At 45.4% G+C, this 20,346-nt stretch overlaps 1 protein-coding gene across 4 annotated transcripts in view; it reads left to right on the top strand.

Annotated features, from left to right (window-relative positions):
• Positions 1 to 1,055: 1,055 nt before the first annotated feature.
• LOC106581003 (tripartite motif-containing protein 3) overlaps positions 1,056 to 20,346 on the top strand; it is a 29,258-nt gene continuing 9,967 nt past the window's right edge. Inside the window, exons 1-4 of one of the 4 annotated variants that reach the window (XM_014162648.3) lie at positions 1,056 to 1,232; positions 17,430 to 17,608; positions 19,531 to 19,771; positions 20,055 to 20,206. In XM_014162648.3, coding sequence (XP_014018123.1) covers positions 17,463 to 17,608; positions 19,531 to 19,771; positions 20,055 to 20,206 — 539 coding nt within the window. In that variant the 5' untranslated portion in view covers positions 1,056 to 1,232; positions 17,430 to 17,462. Of the gene's footprint in view, positions 1,233 to 11,224; positions 11,688 to 17,429; positions 17,609 to 17,657; positions 17,767 to 18,192; positions 18,210 to 19,530; positions 19,772 to 20,054; positions 20,207 to 20,346 lie in introns of those variants that run through there. The other 3 variants (XM_014162649.3, XM_014162650.3, XM_014162651.3) reach the window with 3 other exon arrangements.

The raw sequence follows: 20,346 nt of genomic DNA, 5'->3' as shown, positions 1-20,346 counted from the left end.
CTATCTCCTCCACCTAGATGCACCAGTTTTCTAAACCCATCAAAGAACTTTATGGCTGTGGAGGAGAACAAAAGAATCGTGAGGATCACAAAGCCTTTGTTGTTGAAACACTAGAGATGATCCTGGACTGAGTCCCAAATGGCACTCTTTCCCTTAATAGGGCATCACTATATAGTGAGCTACAGTACTTACCCTATGGGCCCTGGTCAGAAGTAGTGCACCATATAGGGAACAGGGTGCCATTTGGGACGCCACCTCTGGTCTTATTGGGTGTGTATATTACGATGTGTGGATTGAGGTATTTTTAAACACCTCTTCTGAAAGCATCGCCTTGCATGTTCCACTGCACCCCACAAGTACCCCCATCCCTACCCCCAAACCCTAGCACCACCCTGTCCTCTTGCCTTTCACCCTTCAGGATACAGAAGTCCCAGCTGGTCTGCTCTACTGTTTTTACATCCCTCCATCACTCCCTCCACTTCTCTTCTCATCTCCTCATCCTGTACCAACTTTGCATAAAGATAAGCCATTTCTACTGTGGGTTTATCCAACCCCTAGATCTATTGTTTGAAATCTTGTTTGGAATCCTAGTCCTAGTTCTTTTCTATAAAGATCACCCCTCATCAGTTGCTCAATGGGTAGGCATCTAAATGATCTGTATAGAGGTCTAGACCATTAGGCTACCACTGAAGCTACATTTATTCATGGTAAATACAGTCATTAGGGCTTGGCCATTGTCTTCTCTACAGCTTCTCTATGTGTTCCTTATGTCTTAAATAGCATCCTGATTCAGACAGTCGGAGAACCAGAAGAAGCAGTGAAAAGCGTCCTTTGTCCTTTTATGGGCAGGGGGCGTGGTTAACAAAGGTCACACCCTATTGCAGCAGACAGTCTGTATCCTCCATCACATTCTGAGGATGCTCTACATCATTTATATCTCATTTACATACGATATACACCATTGGACAACTAAACTCCTCCCACTGCTCGCTAGCCAATCCTCCAACAGTCTTTGTATGGGTCCCGCCTCTCCCTCCCTTCCTTTCTCGTCTCCTTCGTCTCCCGGTCTCTCGCTCCTTCTCTTCCCAAACACAGCAGACCCTGCCCTTTTATTCCTTTCTCACCGTTCTCTCTGTGGATTCTGTTTTAACAAAGTAGGACTTAGACAATGGACAGCTCTATGTGTGGACTTGGATGCTGACACTTCTCTCTAAGGCTGCCTGGAAATTCATGTGAGTACAATCCTCCCATTCAGCCTCTCTCTCTCGCTGTCTGTCTTTCTGGGCTTTCTCCCCAGCCAACCGTAGTGCAGTGCCATGTCCAGGACTTTTCGCTACATATGGATGCAAGGAAGCGTTTGAATAATTGATTACAGTATCTCGTCTGGCATCTGCCTCAGTTCAATGAATCTCAGAACAGGAACAGCAGTGATTATTGACCACTAGGCTTCTACGGCTCTTCTATTCATAAGAGGGGGAGAATGGTACACGCACGCACACACACACACACACACACACACACACACACACACACACACACACACACACACACACACACACATACACTTCTCCATTTTGGCTCCTGGCTGCTTGCTCTTCTCGGTGGCAGGTGGGCATCTATACTGCAGTCTATGGGCAGGGCTTGTGGCTGGAAGAGGTTACAGTATTTTGGAGAATTGATCATATATGTCTATATATGTTTGTTATGTTTAAATGTTACGCTCTTAGGAAAAAAAGGTGCTAAAATGGTTCTTCAGCTGTCCCCATAGGAGAACACTTTAAATAACTCATTTTGGTTCCAGGTAGAACTCCTTTTTGGTTCCAGGTAGAACCCCCTTTTTGGTTCCAGTTTTGGTTCCAGGTAGAACCCCCTTTTTGGTTCCTTTTTGGTTCCAGGTAGAACCCCCTTTTTGGTTCCAGGTAGAACCCCCTTTTTGGTTCCAGGTAGAACCCCCTTTTTGGTTCCAGGTAGAACCCCCTTTTTGGTTCCAGGTAGAACCCCCTTTTTGGTTCCAGGTAGAACCCCCTTTCTGGTGCCATGTAGAACCCCCTTCCACAGAGGGTTCTACATGGAACCCTAAAGGGTTCTCCTATGGGGACAGCCCAATAACCCGTTTTTCTAAGAGTGTATGTTAGGTAATGTTATGTTATGTAATATAATAATGTTATGTTTCAGTGTTAGGTAATAATGTTATGTTTCAGTGTTATGTATGGTAATGATGTTCTGTTGTTCCAGTGTTAGGTAATGTTAGGTAATGGTACTGTAAGCTCATACTGTCAGACAGGAACATGTGATTCAGCAGCTTAGATCTATGTTCAAGTCATTCTATGGCTGATCATTTGGCATTGTATTGTCACAGGGTTGGGTGTCTAGGTACCTCCCCTATCCTGCATCAAACATTATAGATGCCCAGTAGTGTTCCACAATGTTGATTGACTTTCTTAGTGAGATGTGCTTAAGTTTGTTGCAGTGCTGGGTTATGTTGGGTTGTAGAAGACTACTTTGGATCTGTGCATGTTTGACTACTGGGTAGACTGTGTTTGATGCTGTTCCTACTGCCTAAGGGTTGCATGTCTGACTGAGGGTTGCAGTCAGGTCTTATTTACGGTGGGAGCTGACTACAGCTAACAGCGGTTCCCAGATCTGTTAATATATTAGTGTGCACTATTAGGGCACTGAACACAGCTAACAACTGATCTCAGGTCAGTGTGTAGGGGAGCTGCCCACAGCCCTGATCTTGCTCAGAGCAAGCAGCCCTGCATGCGTTAAATCAGACATCAGCAGCCATGACACAGGCTGTTAGCTGTAGTCAACACCCACCGTTAATGAGACCTGACTGCAACCCTCAGTCAGACATGCAACCCTTAGGCATGGTCTGACTGGTTACAGGATGCTGTCACTACTACTACTACACTATTAATATTACACTATTACTGTAGTTTTATAATGTAATACTGTATACTAATACATAATTGTGCTGTGCTGTATTAATAATGGTATTAGTAAGAGTCTTTGCTGTAATTCCATGCTGCTTTATGGGAGATTAATAGACAATAGTGCATTGTGACTGTGAATGCTGTGGGTTTGTAGAAGAGAGAGAGAGAGTCTGGAATCTTGTTTGGAATCCGAGTTCAACCCCCGCCCCCACAGTGGCCTCCATCATTCTTAAATGGAAGAAGTTTGGAACCACCAAGACTCTTCCTAGAGCTGGTCGCCTGGCCAAACTGAGCAATTGGGGGAGAAGGGCCTTGGTCAGGGAGGTGACCAAGAAATGATAGAGTTCCTCTGTGGAGATGGGAGAACTTTCCAGAAGGACAACCATCTCTGCAGCACTCTACCAAGCAGGCCTTTATGGTAGAGTATCCAGACGGAAGCCACTCCTCAGTAAAAAGGCACATGACAGCCAGCTTGGAGTTTGCCAAAAGGCACCTAAGGACTCTGACCATGAGAAACAAGATTCTCTGGTCTGATGAAACCAAGATTGATCCCTTTGGCCTGAATACCAAGCGTCACGTCTGGAGGAAACCTGGCAAAATCCCTATGGTGAAGCATGGTGGCAATATCGGAATCGGCCCGATGTCTAGTTTACATTTTTACATTTTAGTCATTTAGCAGACGCTCTTATCCAGAGTGACTTACAGTAGTGAATACATACATTTAATTTCATGCATTTAAAAAAAAAAAAATGTTTTGTACTGGCCCCCCGTGGGAATCAAACCCACAACCCTTGTGTTGCACACACCATGCTCTACCAACTGAGCCACAGGGAAGAGTTTAACGCCAATGTCAAAGCTGACGTGCATACCTATATAACGTAGGTAGATGACGTAATGACGCCACGTAAAATACAGCGTTACACAGAACAAAAGCAGAAAAATACTAAGCACACTCTTCCAACAACTAAACAAGTTCAAGTCGAGCAGTCATCTGAGAGAGTAAGAGCATTTCAGTGAGACAACTCAAAGGCGAAATCCATTAACTCCAAGATAATGGAATTCATTGCCCTCTTATACGGCTGCTGTCATTTCAATGGCATTTCAGGACATGTTTGAAACTTGGAAACGTGAACACACTCCGAGCTCCATTTGAACAACTGACTGGACAAATAAGCTCATCAACTGCGTCTGCAGCAGACGTGATGCCCTCTGTCATGGCATTGAAACACCTGCTCAACAAAACTAGCGACACAGACCGTGGGGTTAAAACTTGCAAAAGTACTCGAGGCTGTGAACAAGCGATTCGGTGGCATTCTCTCTTTACTGTGTCGCCACCATGCTCGATGCTAGGTACAAGAACCGCTACTTCGATGCAGACAAGAAACAGGGTTTATGTGAATTGTTACATACAGCTGGACAAGATGGAAACGGACACAGTGACAGTGTGCACTGAGGAAGTGAAGCCACGGACAGACAGAGCTGAAACTTCACTGCTTGACATGTATGATGAAATCCTAGTTGAGACTGAACAAATGAACGAAACAACACAGCAAGTAAGTGAAAGAAATAGATTTTGATGATATTTTACTGGTAATGGGGACATATGAAGAATGCCAACAAAATAACTTTGTGTGTGTGTTTCAACTATTTAACTGTACTAGAATGCTTAAAAGGCCGCTAAAATTGTAAATATCGGGTATCGTTTTTTTTGCAAGGAAAATATAGGATATCGGTATTGGCCAAAAATGTAATATCGGTGCATCACTAAATTTTACCACTACAAACTGGGAAGAATAGCATTGTTCACCTTGTCACCTATCAGTCTGTAAGCCACAGGAACAGCTGTGTTCATTTTACTGTGAAGTGAATTGATTGGTTTACAATACACTAAAACATTTGGTTTGACTTGATGTGATTTGTTGGAATGTTATTAGATTGAGTCTTAAACACTCTGAGGGCAGCCAGTAGGACTCATTCTTCCTAACTGTATTTAACCCTTACCACTATTAGTATCAACACACCACAATCCTCTTTCCACAGTCCTCTTTCTCTAGTCTCCAAGCAGGAAGGCACAGGCATAACGTTCCTATTAATGAGATCAAACAATAGTTTTCAGATGTAGGGTTGTGATCATCCACAGTAGAATAGTCCTGCAATGCATGACAGTATGAATGGCAGTTCTCAGAATCAGTGTCTACAGTGGTTCAGCATTGGTCTGATTGGGTGAGTCTCAGTGAAAAGCAGCGTTTAACCTCGTCATCTGACCACCTTGGAGCCATTTTGCGTCTGTATTGGCCGTGCATTCAGCATTGGTGTAGTCCCAGTCCTACAGTTTTATGTATGTCAGAACATTGTTAATGTAGGAGGCAACCAGTATGCCTAGGGAAACTAGCATTGGTCTGATTGGGTGAGTCTCAGTGAAAAGCAGCATTTAATAGGCTGTTTCCGAGAGAGTGATTTTAATTTCCTATAGCGTCATAGCTGGCTGGTTAGTGAGGTACTTTGTGCTCATCCTGACCCCTGGTTCTGAGATAATGGACTATGTTCGCATCCCAAAAGGTACCGTATCCACTACATAGTGCAATACTTTTGAGCAGAGCCCTTTGAGCCCTGGTCAATACTAGTGCACTATGGAATTAGATGCCATTTTGGACACAGACATGGACTTTATTAGCTTTCTGAATTCATATAGACACTAAGCACCAGGTTCACTATCTATCTGTCTATAACTGGTGTGTGCCTGTGCTGTATGCAGTATTGTATACCAGAATGTTTGTTTGTGTATGGAGAGTAGAGATGAGCTCTTTTCCATTTGAATGTGTTGAGGCTGATTTGCATCTAGCCTAATTTTTCCCACCTGAATCAATAAACTCAAGTCATGCTCTTTCAACTGGCACCCTATTCATTATGTATTAAACTACCTGTGGCCAGAGCTATACAAAATATTGTTTATCATTTCAGACAAAGTGGGCCTCCTATGGGCTTGGTCAAAAGTAGTGCACTATATAGGGAATAGGGTGTCTTTTGGGATGCTGACAGGGCCTATGTGAGTGACAGTAGTTAGCAGCAGATTGCAGCCTGGCTTGACAGGTGTGTGTGGACCTTTCTGAGATCTGCAGTCAAGGTGTGTGTGTTTATGGATTTTTCACTGTAGTAGCTACTGTAAATTGGGCAGTGCAGTTAGATTAACAAGAATTTAAGCTTTCTGCCCATATAAGACATGTCTATATCCTGGAAAGTTTGCTGTTACTTATAACGTCATGCTAATCACATTAGCGCACGTTAGCTCAACCGTCCTGGTATAGGGCCACCGATCCCGTAGAGGTTAAAGTACTTAAAGAGACCAAACAATCTCTTTTTTTTTTATCAAATTATCTCACTAAACAGAAATGGCTGGTGTATCCTTGTCTCTTAGCTTTAATAAGACTCAATTCCTCTTTTATTGTCGTTTCTTCACCATAACTGGAGAGAGGACACTGGCTTTTGGAGTTGAGATATACTTTTAGTGGAAAACAGACTCGGGCTTCTATTTATCCCTAAAAAGTATTTCAGTAAAATGCTATAGTCATACACATTTTTGAAGTGCAAAAATGAAAGTCCCAGATTGTTTTGGTAAAGCTCTAATTCCAGGTCTGTGTCCGTTGCACTTACAGTATAGTGCACTACTTTTGACCAGGGCTCTTGGGCTCGGGTCAAAGTAGTGCATTATGTAGGGAATAGGGTGCCATTGGGGACTCAGCTTTGGTGCTGTGCCGGTGTGCTACAGTATGTCGGCTGTATGAAGGATGGTCAATGGGTAGACTGAGAGCCAAGGCCTTTTCTCTACGGTAAAATATGGATGGCCAGCATGCTTGAGTTACTCTTGACTATCAGCTGTACCTTCCAATTACTCTTTAACATGAGAATCCATGTACTTTAAACTTGGGCTCAGCTGTGTTGATGTATTTTCAGCCTCTACATTGGACTATAGAACAGTCCTCCAGCTCTATAAACTAAGGGCGATTTAAATAATACAGGAATCCAAATACTCAATTAATATTCAGCCATGCATGACCCAAGTACTGTAGACTACAGTCTTGCATATGTGTTCCCTGTGTATTTCATATAGCCTGTACAATACATAAATTCTGTCTACTAATATGACTGATGACCATATGTTGGATATTCTATATGCTTGATGCGCTCTCTATGTATCCCCGTTCCACTACCTTAACCTGGGTCAGGGTACGACCCCAAGGCACTAGGTAGGGAGCGGAGAGTTAAAATGTATGGCTAGTTGTTTTGGCTTTTTACAGTATATCGCTTTTCAGGAGACAGACACAGTTAGTTTAAAAGATTATGGTTAAGGTGAAATATCTGTGTCTTGTCAAATTGATGCATTCTTGTTTGTTTGACAAATGAGGGGGGTGTCCTGATTTCTACCATAACTTGTACATGTTAGCTATCTGGAGCCCTGCATTCTACTCTTTAGCAAATGTAGCCTACCTACTGTTACTCAAATCTCTCTGCTGTCATGCTTCCTTTTGATGACACCGACATATCACTCCCAGTGACAAATGGGAGAAACCGACGGCCTTGCTGTCTTTCACAGTGTTGTGATGTAGATTACTGGATGATGACATGCCCACAGCAACAGCTGTAGCTGGAAACATAAACCAGCGTCTATATTTAATCACACTTAGACAGCACTGTAGACCTACAGTACACATCCCACATTAGGTCACTCAGACTGTCATCTGCAGCCCACCTCCCAGCTGACTGCTCTGTCAGACCTACGATGTACAGACAGTATAGAAACTATACAGTATCTTTACTGTATGGCTATGTAGTGCTCTGGGGCTTTGGTAGAATGTAGTGCATTAGATAGGGAATGTGGTGTTATTTGAGCCTCACCCCAGGAGTTGTGACTGCCTTAGTCTCTCTCTCTCTCTCTCTCTCTCTCTCCTCTCTCTCTCTCTCTCTCTCTCTCTCTCTCTCTCTCTCTCTCTCTCTCTCTCTCTTTCCTCTAAGTGGAGTCTTCTGCTCTGTGAAAATGTCTGTCTACAACGGATAACATAATTTGCTATGCATTAGTCAGGCAAACAGCAGTAGGCCTATATTCACTTGTTCATCCTGACATACTTACACAGTGGTGAGTCACTCAGATGATGAAAAAACGAAATGTAATACAACAAATGGACATTTTTGCAATCAGGGTAGATCTAACCCTGTGGTTACAGGGCAGTGGTGGTGTGCGTTAGGGCTGAGGTGGATGCAGGGATAGAAATTAAACTAGCCTATGGCTAGTACTTTTAAGACCGGGCTGGTAGAACATTTGCAAAATTAGCCTGCCAGGCCAAGGAGATTCAGTCTTTTTAAATATCACAGATTTTGGACACACATGCTACCTGTGCTAGTAAAAATCACTTTCTACTAGCACAGCTGGTCAGTCCCCAAAATCCTTAAATTCCATCCCTGTACGTGTTGCAGAGTAAATCCCTGCAGGGCCGATTAAACAGAGATTGATGTTTTGTGTGAATCTAAGGCTGCAGTGTGAGGTAGCAGATTAAACAACGTCCTACAGAGAATGGTCTGATGATGACGGGACCTTAGAGAGGAATGACAATCCAACCAGACAACTAGTATTCGCAACACCTTCTAAATGTTGCAGCATATAGAATAGGGATTTTACTGTATGTATTTACAGGAGGTTGGTAACATCTTATAGGTTATTCACACACCAACTTTGTGGCCCTGTGGTTTCTGTCCTGTGATGGGAAGGTTGGGAGTTTGGTCCCGGGTCGAGTTACCAAAGACTCTAAAAATGGGACTCGATGCATCTCTGCTTGGTACGTTGCATTAAGGAGATGGATTGGAGGTAAGGCCCTGTCTCTAGACTAGCTTTCTATCCAAGGGGTGGTACTTGTACAGTACATCATGCTGCTTCACGCTACAGAAACAGGAGTTGGGCTCCTGCCCAATGGGCCAGTCTGGCTTGGACAAGATGCTAAAGCCTTTACCAATGCCCATGTCCTGGCCAGCTAGGGTGTGGATGTGGGGCCTCTGTGGTGCAGCTTTAATTTACTGTAGATGAGAGGTGACTAGATGTGTTAGTTGCTGAGCGTCTGGGATTGTGTCACTAGAGTCTGATAGACTGCGATCCAGACGGTGGACTTAGCCCAGCCCTGTAGGAGTCCATTAAGCCACTTAGTGGAGAAAGAGAGAGAGAGTGGGTGAGATACCATACACAGAAGGTATGACTGGGTCTCAAAAATCATTGGGGTCTCCTCTCCCTCCAAAGCATGACTAGAACCCCTCACACAATGTCATGCTGACATTAAGGGCAGTATGACAGGGTTCTTAGGTGAGAATTACTGTAGACATGCATTACTCCTCACTGGATTAATCAGAATTAAGAATCAGATCTGACTGTGGTTATTATCTGATATGGTGCTGTGTGCCTAATGGCTCCCTATTCCCTTCATAGTGCAATGCATGACATAGGGAATAGGGCGCCATTTGGGATGGAATCTGAGTCTCCATAGTAGAACAAAATCACTTTCTGTTGTTTTTCCTTTTCTCTCATGTATCAACTGTCAATCACATGTTGGTATTTTTATTATATGAGTGAGGGTTACACACTGTACAGTGTTTGAAAAACCCCTTTCATGCTGAAACGGATTCACCTTTCTGTGTGAGGTTACAATTCTGTGTAAACCTTGGCTTAAGAATCTCCTTTTCACACCCACCGTTATATCTGCCATTCAACCTTTCTCCACGGACTTGTCAGAGTGCATTATTGCACAAAGCTGCAATAATAATAAGTGAACAGTGTTATTTTAAAGACAGATCCTCTTTCTGTGGCGAAGCGAGTGGGAGGAACTGGGAGGGGGCTGCCGGGTGAGTGTATGTGGAGGGAGGGGAGGTAGACTGCCGCAGGACTAGCGTTTCGACTAGGGAACATACAGAGATAGAGGAGGGAAGGCTGCTGCAGGCTTCGTGTAGCAACTAGCCAGCACACACACAGAGCAAAGAGGGAGAGAGAGGGGAGGAGCCTGAAGCGTTTGTCTTGGCTTGCTTCCTTCTGATGTCACTGTTCAGCTGCTATCATTCAGCTGCTGAGAAGAGAGGGAGAGGGCTACAGAGGGAGAGAGGGAGGGGGCTATGGCGCGAGAGAGGCAGAGGGAGGAAGGGAGAGAGGGGGTGTGGGGGAAGAGGGAAAGGGATCTGCAGAGATTCCGTCACAGGGTCTTGTAATCACTGGGCAGGAAAAAACAATGGACCCAAGAGCCTAGCCTGCTGCTTCTGCAACTGCTGGCTGAGAACAGCTCCAACTGTATGATTGTGTACCAAATGGCGCCCTATTCCCTACATAGTGCACTACTTTTGACAGAAGTGGTTATTATCTGATATGGTCTGTGTCCCTAATGGCTCCCTATTCCCTTTATAGTGCTAGGCAAGTTGCTGAGATCCGACTGCTACTGTTTCTGCTGCTGGGATGGTTCAGAAGGGAGAGGGAGGGAGGGAGAGCTCAGTGCTGTCATTGTATATGTGCTGAAAGCAGAAGGAATGTGATTGTTTGAGCTGCTCTCAGCAGCAGAGACAGATGCCTCTGGATGCTCTGCGTACTGGTCTGAGGGAGACTACAGCAGGCTAGCTCACCCTACTCTCTCTCTCTGTATAGAAGCTAGTTCCCTGTGTATTTCTGTGTCTAGAGCTAGTTCATCTACTACTCTCTGAATGTATAGGCTAGCTCCCTACTTTTCTCTGTATAGAAGCTAGCTCCCTGTGTATTTTTGTGTCTAGAGCTAGTTCATCTACTACTCTCTGAGTGTATAGGCTAGCTCCCTACTTTTCTCTGTGTGTAGAAGCTAGCTCCCTACTTTTCTCTGTGTGTAGAAGCTAGCTCCCTGCGTTTCTCTGTGTAGAAGCTAGCTCCCTGCGATTCTCTGTGTAGAAGCTAGCTCCCTGCGATTCTCTGTGTAGAAGCTAGCTCCCTGCGTTTCTCTGTGTGTAGAAGTGCTCTCTCTGTCTCTCTGTGTGTGTGTGTGTGTGTGTGTGTGTGTGTGTGTGTGTGTGTGTGTGTAGAAGCTATATCCCTACCACCATACTACTGTTATGTACCTACTACTGCTCACAGGCATGCAGAGACAGATATACAGACAGGTGGTCCTCTCAGTGCTACTGTTATTCAGCTCTCCTTTAGGCCAGCTGGGAGTCAGGCAGGAGGCAGTACAGGGGAAGGAACCAGGGAGGAATTTGGGGAGGGACATTTTAAGGCTTCCTCTTTTTACTCCTTCCTCTTTCAGCACCAGAACAACACAACAGAGAGAGGAGCTAACTGGCTGGAGAGTTACACAGAGAAGAGCTCTATGCTTTGTCTACTGTGTCAAGCGACTAATCTCACAGTCTGGTGTGTAAATAAATACTCACCTGAGGAGAGAGAAAATGACAGCCAGGTGGGAGAACAGAAAGATGGGGTAAAGAAGAAGGGAATCCCAGCATTCATTGTGGTCTGTTTGTGAGCAGAGCAGGAGAGCTTTAGGAAAGCTCCAAGGCTCAGCGGTCTGCTGGTCCGCTGCTCCATCACAACAGAACAGAACTGGGCAGAGCAGAGAAGTCCGATTTGAGAGATTAGTTGAATTGACTTGTCTCTGAGGAGAGATTACTGACCGAGCCTCAGTCAAGCCCAGCACATGAAAGATGAGTCCAGACTGAGGGACAGCCTACAGTCCTACACTACAGGCTCTGATGGTGGTGAAGATGTGAAAGGTGAGTAGACGTTTCTCTCTAAGGGAAGACTTGCGTTAGCTCAGCGGACTAACACAGTCTTGTATTCACATTCATTCTCTGGATTAGTTGCATCAGGGCTGTGCTGGTAAAGATGTGAAGGATGAGTCACTAGACATTTCTGTAGAAACAAGGTTGAAGCATAGAAAATAGAGATTGTATAATTCATTAGAGTGGAAATTGGCGTCCTAGCAACATGACTAAAAATGCAGGTCTATGACATCATCCACTCTAGTGAATTGTAGGATAACTATGGGTGTATGTTTCTCACATATCAGGGAGTTTCCCCCTGTCTCTGTATTCCATTCCCTGGATTAGTTTCTATCTAGGTCACTCACAGGCATGGCCTGAAACTGTATAGCATAATATTATCACACGCTACCATATGCCCTTTTTTAACACAATATTTTCTCCAAAATTGGCTGTTTGTGATACAGTATTTCCTGCCCTCAGTGAATACGTTATTTTAGACAGTGTGGACATTGTTCTCTTATCAAGCCTGATTTAAGGCCCACAGATTTAAGGCCAGTTTGTTATTTTGTAGCATACCGCTTTCTATCTCTGGTAACCTGCCATGTTGTATCACCCTGTAATGCTGAGTCCCAAATGACACTCTATTCCCTATATAGTGCACTACACGTGACTCGAGCCCTATGGGCCCTGGTCAAAAGTAGTGCACTGTATATGGAATAGGGTGCCATTTGAGATGCAGGCTATGAATACCTGCTATGAGATCTTTGCAACACAAATGTCAGTGTTATAACATCTCAAAAGTAATTTCAACCTGCTTGTTTTAAACGTGATCTATACATAATCCTAGGTGTTACTGACAAAAATGGATTTGTCTTCATACTTTGCAGAGCAGACAATCATCACTACATAACAGGTTGTATAAGAGTGTACACTTAGAAAAAAGGTTCCAAAAGTGTTCTTCGGCTGTCCCCATAGGAGAACCATTTTGGTTCCAGGTGGAACACTTTTTGGTTCTAGGTAAAACCCTTTTAGGTTCCATGTCGAACCCTTTGCAGAAAGGGTTCTACATGGAACCCTAAAGGGTTCTACTTGCAACTAAAAGGGTCCTCTTATGGGGACAGTCAAAGAACTCTTCGGATGGCACCTTTTGTTTCTAAGAGTGTAGTGAGTCATAAAAGGATTGGCTATTTCATTTTTTTTATCAAAGCTGTCTGAGAGTAGGACATTACTCTTTAACAAGGAGCCTATGACTGCTTCTGCATAAGGACATACTTATTACCAAGCCTAAATATATAAGAATAATAAAATACATCTAGAAGAATAAGACAAGCTTTTACATATGAAGCTAAAATAAAGCATCAAGGTTATGGAACGGGTTGCAGCTAGTGGGCGGATGTGTTGAGGTAGGCATGTGGCTAGTGGGCAGATGTGTTGAGGTAGGCGTGTGGCTAGTGGGCGGATGTGTTGAGGTAGGCGTGTGGCTAGTGGGCGGATGTGTTGAGGTAGGCGTGTGGCTAGTGGGCGGATGTGTTGAGGTAGGCGTGTGGCTAGTGGGCGGATGTGTTGAGGTAGGCGTGTGGCTAGTGGGCGGATGTGTTGAGGTAGGCGTGTGGCTAGTGGGCGGATGTGTTGAGGTAGGCGTGTGGCTAGTGGGCGGATGTGTTGAGGTAGGCGGATGTGTTGAGGTAGGCGTGTGGCTAATGGGCGGATGTGTTGAGGTAGGCGTGTGTTGAGGTACGCGTGTGGCTAGTGGGCGGATGTGTTGAGGTAGGCGTGTGGCTAGTGGGCGGATGTGTTGAGGTAGGCGTGTGGCTAGTGGGCGGATGTGTTGAGGTAGGCGTGTGGCTAGTGGGCGGATGTGTTGAGGTAGGCGTGTGGCTAGTGGCCGGATGTGTTGAGGTAGGCGTGTGGCTAGTGGGCGGATGTGTTGAGGTAGGCGTGTGGCTAGTGGGCGGATGTGTTGAGGTAGGCGTGTGGCTAGTGGGCGGATGTGTTGAGGTAGACGTGTGGCTAGTGGGAACACTGGGCTCTATCACTGGACTGATATGTGGTATAATATTACTGTACAGTAGCACTGGGTCTGATGAAGCTGTGGGTAGGACTGAGGACTGTGGGTAGGCCTGTGGGTAGGACTGAGGACTGTGGGTAGGGCTGAGGACTGTGGGTAGGGCTGAGGACTGTGGGTAGGACTGAGGACTGTGGGTAGGACTGAGGACTGTGGGTAGGGCTGAGGACTGTGGGTAGGGCTGTGGTTAGGGCTGTGGGTAGGGCTGTGGGTAGGGCTGTGGGTAGGGCTGTGGGTAGGACTGAGGGCTGTGGGTAGGGCTGTGGGTAGGACTGAGGGCTGTGGGTAGGGCTGTGGGTGGGACTGAGGGCTGTGGGTAGGACTGAGGGCTGTGGGTAGGACTGAGGACTGTGGGTAGGACTGAGGACTGTGGGTAGGGATGTGGGTAGGACTGTGGGTCGTTGTAGCAGTGGTCTGATAGTAGCAGGCCTTCGTCTCTCCTCTCTGCAGCGTCTATAATAAGGCCTGTCAGTATCAGGACCTCAGAGCGGCACGTGGCTGGTGTCACAATGATCTGCTCCAGGCCGTGCTGTGGTTGTGGCTCAGGCTCTTTTCTGTCCTGCTGTGAGAATTCAATAGGCCTACCCCATAATGTCTCTATGACCTGGCTCTCAGGAACTCTCAGAAGACAAAGACCATACAGCATCTATCAAGTAGTCAACCCAAAACATGTTATATATAGGTTTATAGGGTGTATCTACAGATTGCGAGAGAAACTGCTGCTTGATTGGTGAATGTGAATTGACCATGTTAGAGCAGTATGTCTATGTACAGTTGTCACTAATAGTTACCACTTCATAGCAGTATGTTGTTGGTGATGTAGGGGTTAATCTGTGTTGTACAGCATGTCATCATCACACTGTTAATCTGTGTTCATATAGACAGTACAACATGGCATCTCCACACTGTTAATCTGTGTTCATATAGACCGTACAGCATGGCATCTCCACACTGTTAATCTGTGTTCATATAGACAGTACAGCATGGCATCTCTACGCTGTTAATCTGTGTTCATATAGACAGTACAGCATGGCATCTCTACACTGTTAATCTGGAGTTGACCCACTGATACAAATCATTGTAATGCCAGCTCTGGCTTTATGTGCAGATATCCTATCAACATCATTACTGTCTCTAGGCCCACTTCAAACCACTGATTTTGTCATTTTACTATACCCTAAAAATGTAATGTATAAATCAGAGAAACAAATCCCAAAAATGTAGTTAATGGGTTGCGTCCGAAATGGTACCATATTCCCTACATAGGGCAATAGGACCCCATCAAAAGTAGTGCACTATAAAGGAAATAGGGCACCATTTTGGGCTCAGCCATGTTTTCTTGTTACCTCTGTGACAGCGATCATCAGTCCAGACTTCTATGTTTGTTGTCCTCTGGCCCTGTGGTCCTGTGGTCCTGTAGTCGTAATCACATGGATCCATTTGTCTCCCCAGTCATTAAGTCATGAAGCAGTTCAGTAATATTACCTTAGTTATTACCTCAGTCCCCCTGAAGGAGCTGGAGTCTGTTAGTGGAGAGGAAGACAAAGAGAGGAAGAGGTGACGCGAGAGGGATAATCTGGGGGGGGGGGGGGGGGGGGGGGGGGGGTTGCACACCAAGCGAGGAGTTTCTGTTACGTGTGGCTTATTTGATCGATTAGAAGTTTCGTAATGATTACGTTGTTACGAGTGTACGGAAATAATATGGACTCGTGACATCCTAGCTACTTTAAGAAAAAAAGTACGAAGTGTTTTATATCAAAGTTATGCCTGGTCATCACTAGTTACCACAGTCACAAAGTCACAAATCAAATCGTATTGGTCACATACACATATTTAGCAGATGTTATTGTGGGTGTAGTGAAATGCTTGTGTTCCTAGCTCCAACAGTGCAGTAGTATCTAACAATTTACAACAATACACACATCTAAAAGTAAAATAATGGAATTAAAAAATATATAAATATTAAATCGAGCAATGTTGGAGTGGCATAGACTAAAATACAGTAGAATAGAATACAGTATATACATATGAAATGAGTAAAGCAGTATGTAAACATTATTAAAGTGACTAGTGTTCTGTTATTAAAGTGATTCCAAGTCTATATGCATATAGGGCAGCAACCTCTAAAGTGCAGGGTTGCGTAACCGGGTAGAAGCTGGCTACTGATGGCTATTTAACAATCTGATGGCCTTGAGATTGAAAAACAGCTTCTATCTCTCGGTCCCAGCTTTGATGCACCTGTACTGACCTCGCCTACTGGATGGTAGCGGTGTGAACAGGCAGTGGCCTGGGTGGTTGATGTCCGGGTGCTGTAGATGTCCTGGAGGGCAGGTAGTTTGCCCCCGGTGATGTGTTGGGCAGACCGAACCCCCCTCTGGAAAGCCCTGTGGTTGTGGGCGGCGCAGTTGCCATACCAGGTGATACAGCCTGACAGGATGCTCTCAATTGTGCATCTGTAAAAGTTTGAGGGTTTTAGGGGCCAAAACAAATTTCTTCAGCCTCCTGAGGTTGAAGAGGCGCTGTTGCGCCTTCTTCACTACACTGTCTGTGTGGGTGGACCATTTCAGATCGTCAGTGATGTGTACGCCGATCAACTTGAAGCTTTTCACCTTCTCCACTGTGGTCCCTTCGATGTGGTTAGGGACGTGCTCCCTCTGCTGTTTCCTGAAGTCCATAGTCAGCTCTTTTGTTTTGTTGATGTTGAGTGGGAGGTTATTTTCCTGGCACCACTCCACCAGGGCCTCACCTCCTCCCTGTAGGCTGTCTTGTCATTGTTGGTAAATCAGGCCAACTACTGTTGTGTCGTATGCAAACTTGATGATTGAGTTGGAGGCGTGCATGGCAATGTAGTCATGGGTGAACAGGGAGTACAGGAGGGGGCTGAGCACGCACCCTTGTGGGGCCCCTGTGTTGAGGATCAGCGAAGTGGAGGTGTTGTTACCTACCTTCACCACATGGGGGGTGACCCGTTAGGAAGTCCAGGACTCAGTTGCACAGGGCGGGGTTCAGACCCAGGGCCCCGAGCTTAATGATGAGCTTGGAGGGTACTATGGTGTTGAATGCTGAGCTATAGTCAATGAGCAGCGTTTTTACGTAGGAATTCCTCTTGTCCAGATGGGATAGGATGGTGTGCAGTGCGATGGCGATTGCATCGTCTGTGGATCTATTGGGGCGGTAAGCCTCCTCCCTACTGCCTTCCTGCCATTTTTTTAAGACATTTATTTTCATTGTTAGAGTGGCCAATAGAGTATCTGGTCAATATAATGGATCATCTGTGTTTATAGGGATATGGTTGGATAAACTAGGAGAGCACCCTTGACTTTATCTCCTGATGATGATGATGATGACGTTGTTTCTGGACATCAAGTAATTATTCTATACGATGACATGACGCCATCTTACTCCTGTGAAGCCTTGAAGTGATCGTGATCCTGTTCTCCCTTCCTATGGTCAGGTGGGGCCTCCTCTTTCTCCATAGTTGCACTATGATTTTCTATTAATTCACTCACTCTGTAATGGATTTAAAGGGAATTAACTTGTGTAAGAAAAGCCAATGCTTTCACCAATCCAATGCTTCGACAATCTATGAAGAAAAGTAAGCAAGGATACCCTCTAGGGAAAAGACCCTGAATTCGTAAATCAGCTTGTGTGACAGTGTTCTCACCCGCTCATCTCTCTTTCTTCAGGTGAAGAGGTGCTTGTGCTCCCTCTCCCTGTGAATGTCTGTCGCCATGGCGAAGCGTGAGACGGACAGCACCAGCCCAGTGGTCCGGCAGATAGACAAACAGTTCCTGGTGTGCAGCATCTGTCTGGACCACTACCACAACCCTAAAGTCCTGCCCTGCCTACACACCTTCTGTGAGAAGTAAGTCTCTACCATACACCCTACACCTAACCACTACCACAACCCTGAAGTCCTGCTCTGCCTACACACCTTCTGTGAGAAGTCTCTACCATACACCCTACACCTAACCACTACCACAACCCTGAAGTCCTGCCCTGCCTACACACCTTCTGTGAGAAGTAAGTCTCTACCATACACCCTACACCTAACCACAACCCTGAAGTCCTGCTCTGCCTACACATCTTCTGTGAGAAGTAAGTCTCTACCATACACCCTACACCTAACCACTACCACAACCCTGAAGTCCTGCTGATTGACCACAAGAAGCCCAAACAGATCTAATATTTGACTAAAACATAATCATTTCAAACCTTGCTTACATTAGTATATGATCACATATCTCTCTATTATGCGTGGGAATACTTTGGAACAGATGTCCAAAATTAAAATCACTTGGAGCTGATTTGCTGGTGTTTTTACAGTCTTTTATGTCCAACAATTAAAATAAAAAAACTTTGGGGGGGGGCAAATAAAATCACAGCCAGTTGGGGAACCCTGCCCTGCACCCTAACCACTACCACAACGCTAAAATCCTGCTCTGACTACACACCTTCTGTGAGAAGTAATTTGAATCCTACCTCTCCCTAACCTTAACTACTGGCACAACCCCAAGGTTCTGCTGGGGTCTGGTAGATTTTTGTGCACCGTAGCCTACTGTGTGTAGGAGGAAATGAACTCAAATTAATGGTCTTTGCAAAACTACTTTACCAGATGTATTTCTCACTTATTTTAATCTAAGAAGGAAAATGTATTTCCTGCCCTGCAATAGTGAGTTGTTGAACTAGGTCAGGGCATGAGGTAATGTTTGCGAGAGAGAGAAAGTTCTTGCGGCATAAAGTCATGAGTCATGTATGTGTTACGGCATAAAGTCATGAGTCATGTATGTGTTACGGCATAAAGTCATGAGTCATGTATGTGTTACGGCATAAAGTCATGAGTCATGTATGTGTTACGGCATAAAGTCATGAGTCATGTATGTGTTACGGCATAAAGTCATGAGTCATGTATGTGTTACGGCATAAAGTCATGAGTCATGTATGTGTTATGGCACAAAGTCATGAGTCATGTATGTGTTATGGCATAAAGTCATGAGTCATGTATGTGTTATGGCACAAAGTCATGAGTCATGTATGTGTTACGGCATAAAGTCATGAGTCATGTATGTGTTATGGCACAAAGTCATGTGTTATGGCATAAAGTCATGTATGTGTTATGGCATAAAGTCATGAGTCATGTATGTGTTATGGCATAAAGTCAGGGAGGGTACTGGTACTGCATGCCATAGATTTCCTTATCAGCTTGGCTTCCCAGTGACTTAAGGTGACAGGCAGTCTCCCCAGGCCTGGTGGAGGGAGAGCAGGGTGCATTCTCCTGAGGGTGTCACGCTACTGCTGCTTCACCCATCTCACCAGATATTCACATGGGGAGGAGGGGCCACAAGCACCTTTCAGCTGGAGAGAGAGAGAGAGGGAGCGAGAAAGAGACTGGGAGAGATGGAGGAAGAGAGAAGGAGAGAGAGAGAGAGAGAGAAGGGAGAACACAGAGGAGCAGTGAGCATTCTCTTGATGGTGGCCCAGTCCACAGTGGTGCTGCCAGCTAGCAGCTCTCTCCACCCCAGCTACTCTCACTTGACAGGAATGCTCTCATCAGCACTCTCCATATTGCCTGACACAGCTCACTGACATCTGCCCTGTCCTCTGCCCTGACTGTTCTGTTCACATCATCTTCTGGACAGGGCTGCAATGTTGTAAGCTCCTTGACTTGACCCGTTGTATTGGTGCCAATTGGTGAAAGGGTTGACATTTGTCTAAATGTGATGAGCACCATTAACTTGACATGGTTTATAACAAGATATCCCTGTTGTTCTCTCCTGTCTTTTCCAGATGCCTACAGAACTACATCCCCCCTCAGTCTCTGACATTATCGTGTCCAGTGTGTCGTCAGACGTCCATCCTGCCAGAGAAGGGCGTGGCCGCGCTGCAGAACAACTTCTTCATAACCAACCTGATGGAGGTGCTGCAGAGGGACCCAGAGTGTTCTCCTCCAGAGGCCTGTAGTGTGCTGGAGTCAGTCAGTGCTGCTGCCGCCTGCCAGCCGCTCTCCTGCCCCAACCACGAGGGCAAGGTAGGCTTCTATTACCCCTCTACTGCCCCATCTACCCCTCTACTGCCCCTCTGCTGCAACTCTCCTGCCCCAACAAAGTGGGAAAGGTAGGCTTCAGTCTGGCATCTAATACATTGGCGTCGCTGACTGTTAGAGTGAAAACAACTGATTTTAGATCAGTACCTGTATCCACAAAGCATTTCAGAGTAGGAGGGCTGATCTAGAATCTGTCCATATAATCTGATTGGTGAGTCATCATGTGTGTTGAGCTGTGCTCTGTGTTGCTCCCCTCCGCCCCCTGCAGGTGATGGAGTTCTACTGCGAGTCGTGTGAGACTGCCATGTGTCTGGAGTGTACTGAGGGAGAGCACAGAGAACATGTGACTGTCCCTCTGAGAGATGTCTTGGAGCAACAGAAAGCAGCCCTGAAGACCCAGCTGGACGCCATACGCAACAGGTACTGGATTGTAAACCGGTCTATACTGCTCTGTCTGTAATGAGGGAAGGTTTTAGGGTAATTAAAGCCCTATTCTGAGTTAATTGATCACTGTGTACACACTGGATAAGTCTTTGGTATGTGCAATGATAAAGTACCAG

Source organism: Salmo salar, chromosome 20 (assembly GCF_965601325.2).
Source record: "Salmo salar chromosome 20, fSalSal1, whole genome shotgun sequence".
In the NCBI taxonomy this organism is placed as follows: Eukaryota; Metazoa; Chordata; class Actinopteri; order Salmoniformes; family Salmonidae; genus Salmo; species Salmo salar.
The sequence above is the reverse complement of the archived record's forward strand: the minus strand, read 5'-3'. Positions and strand labels throughout refer to the sequence as shown.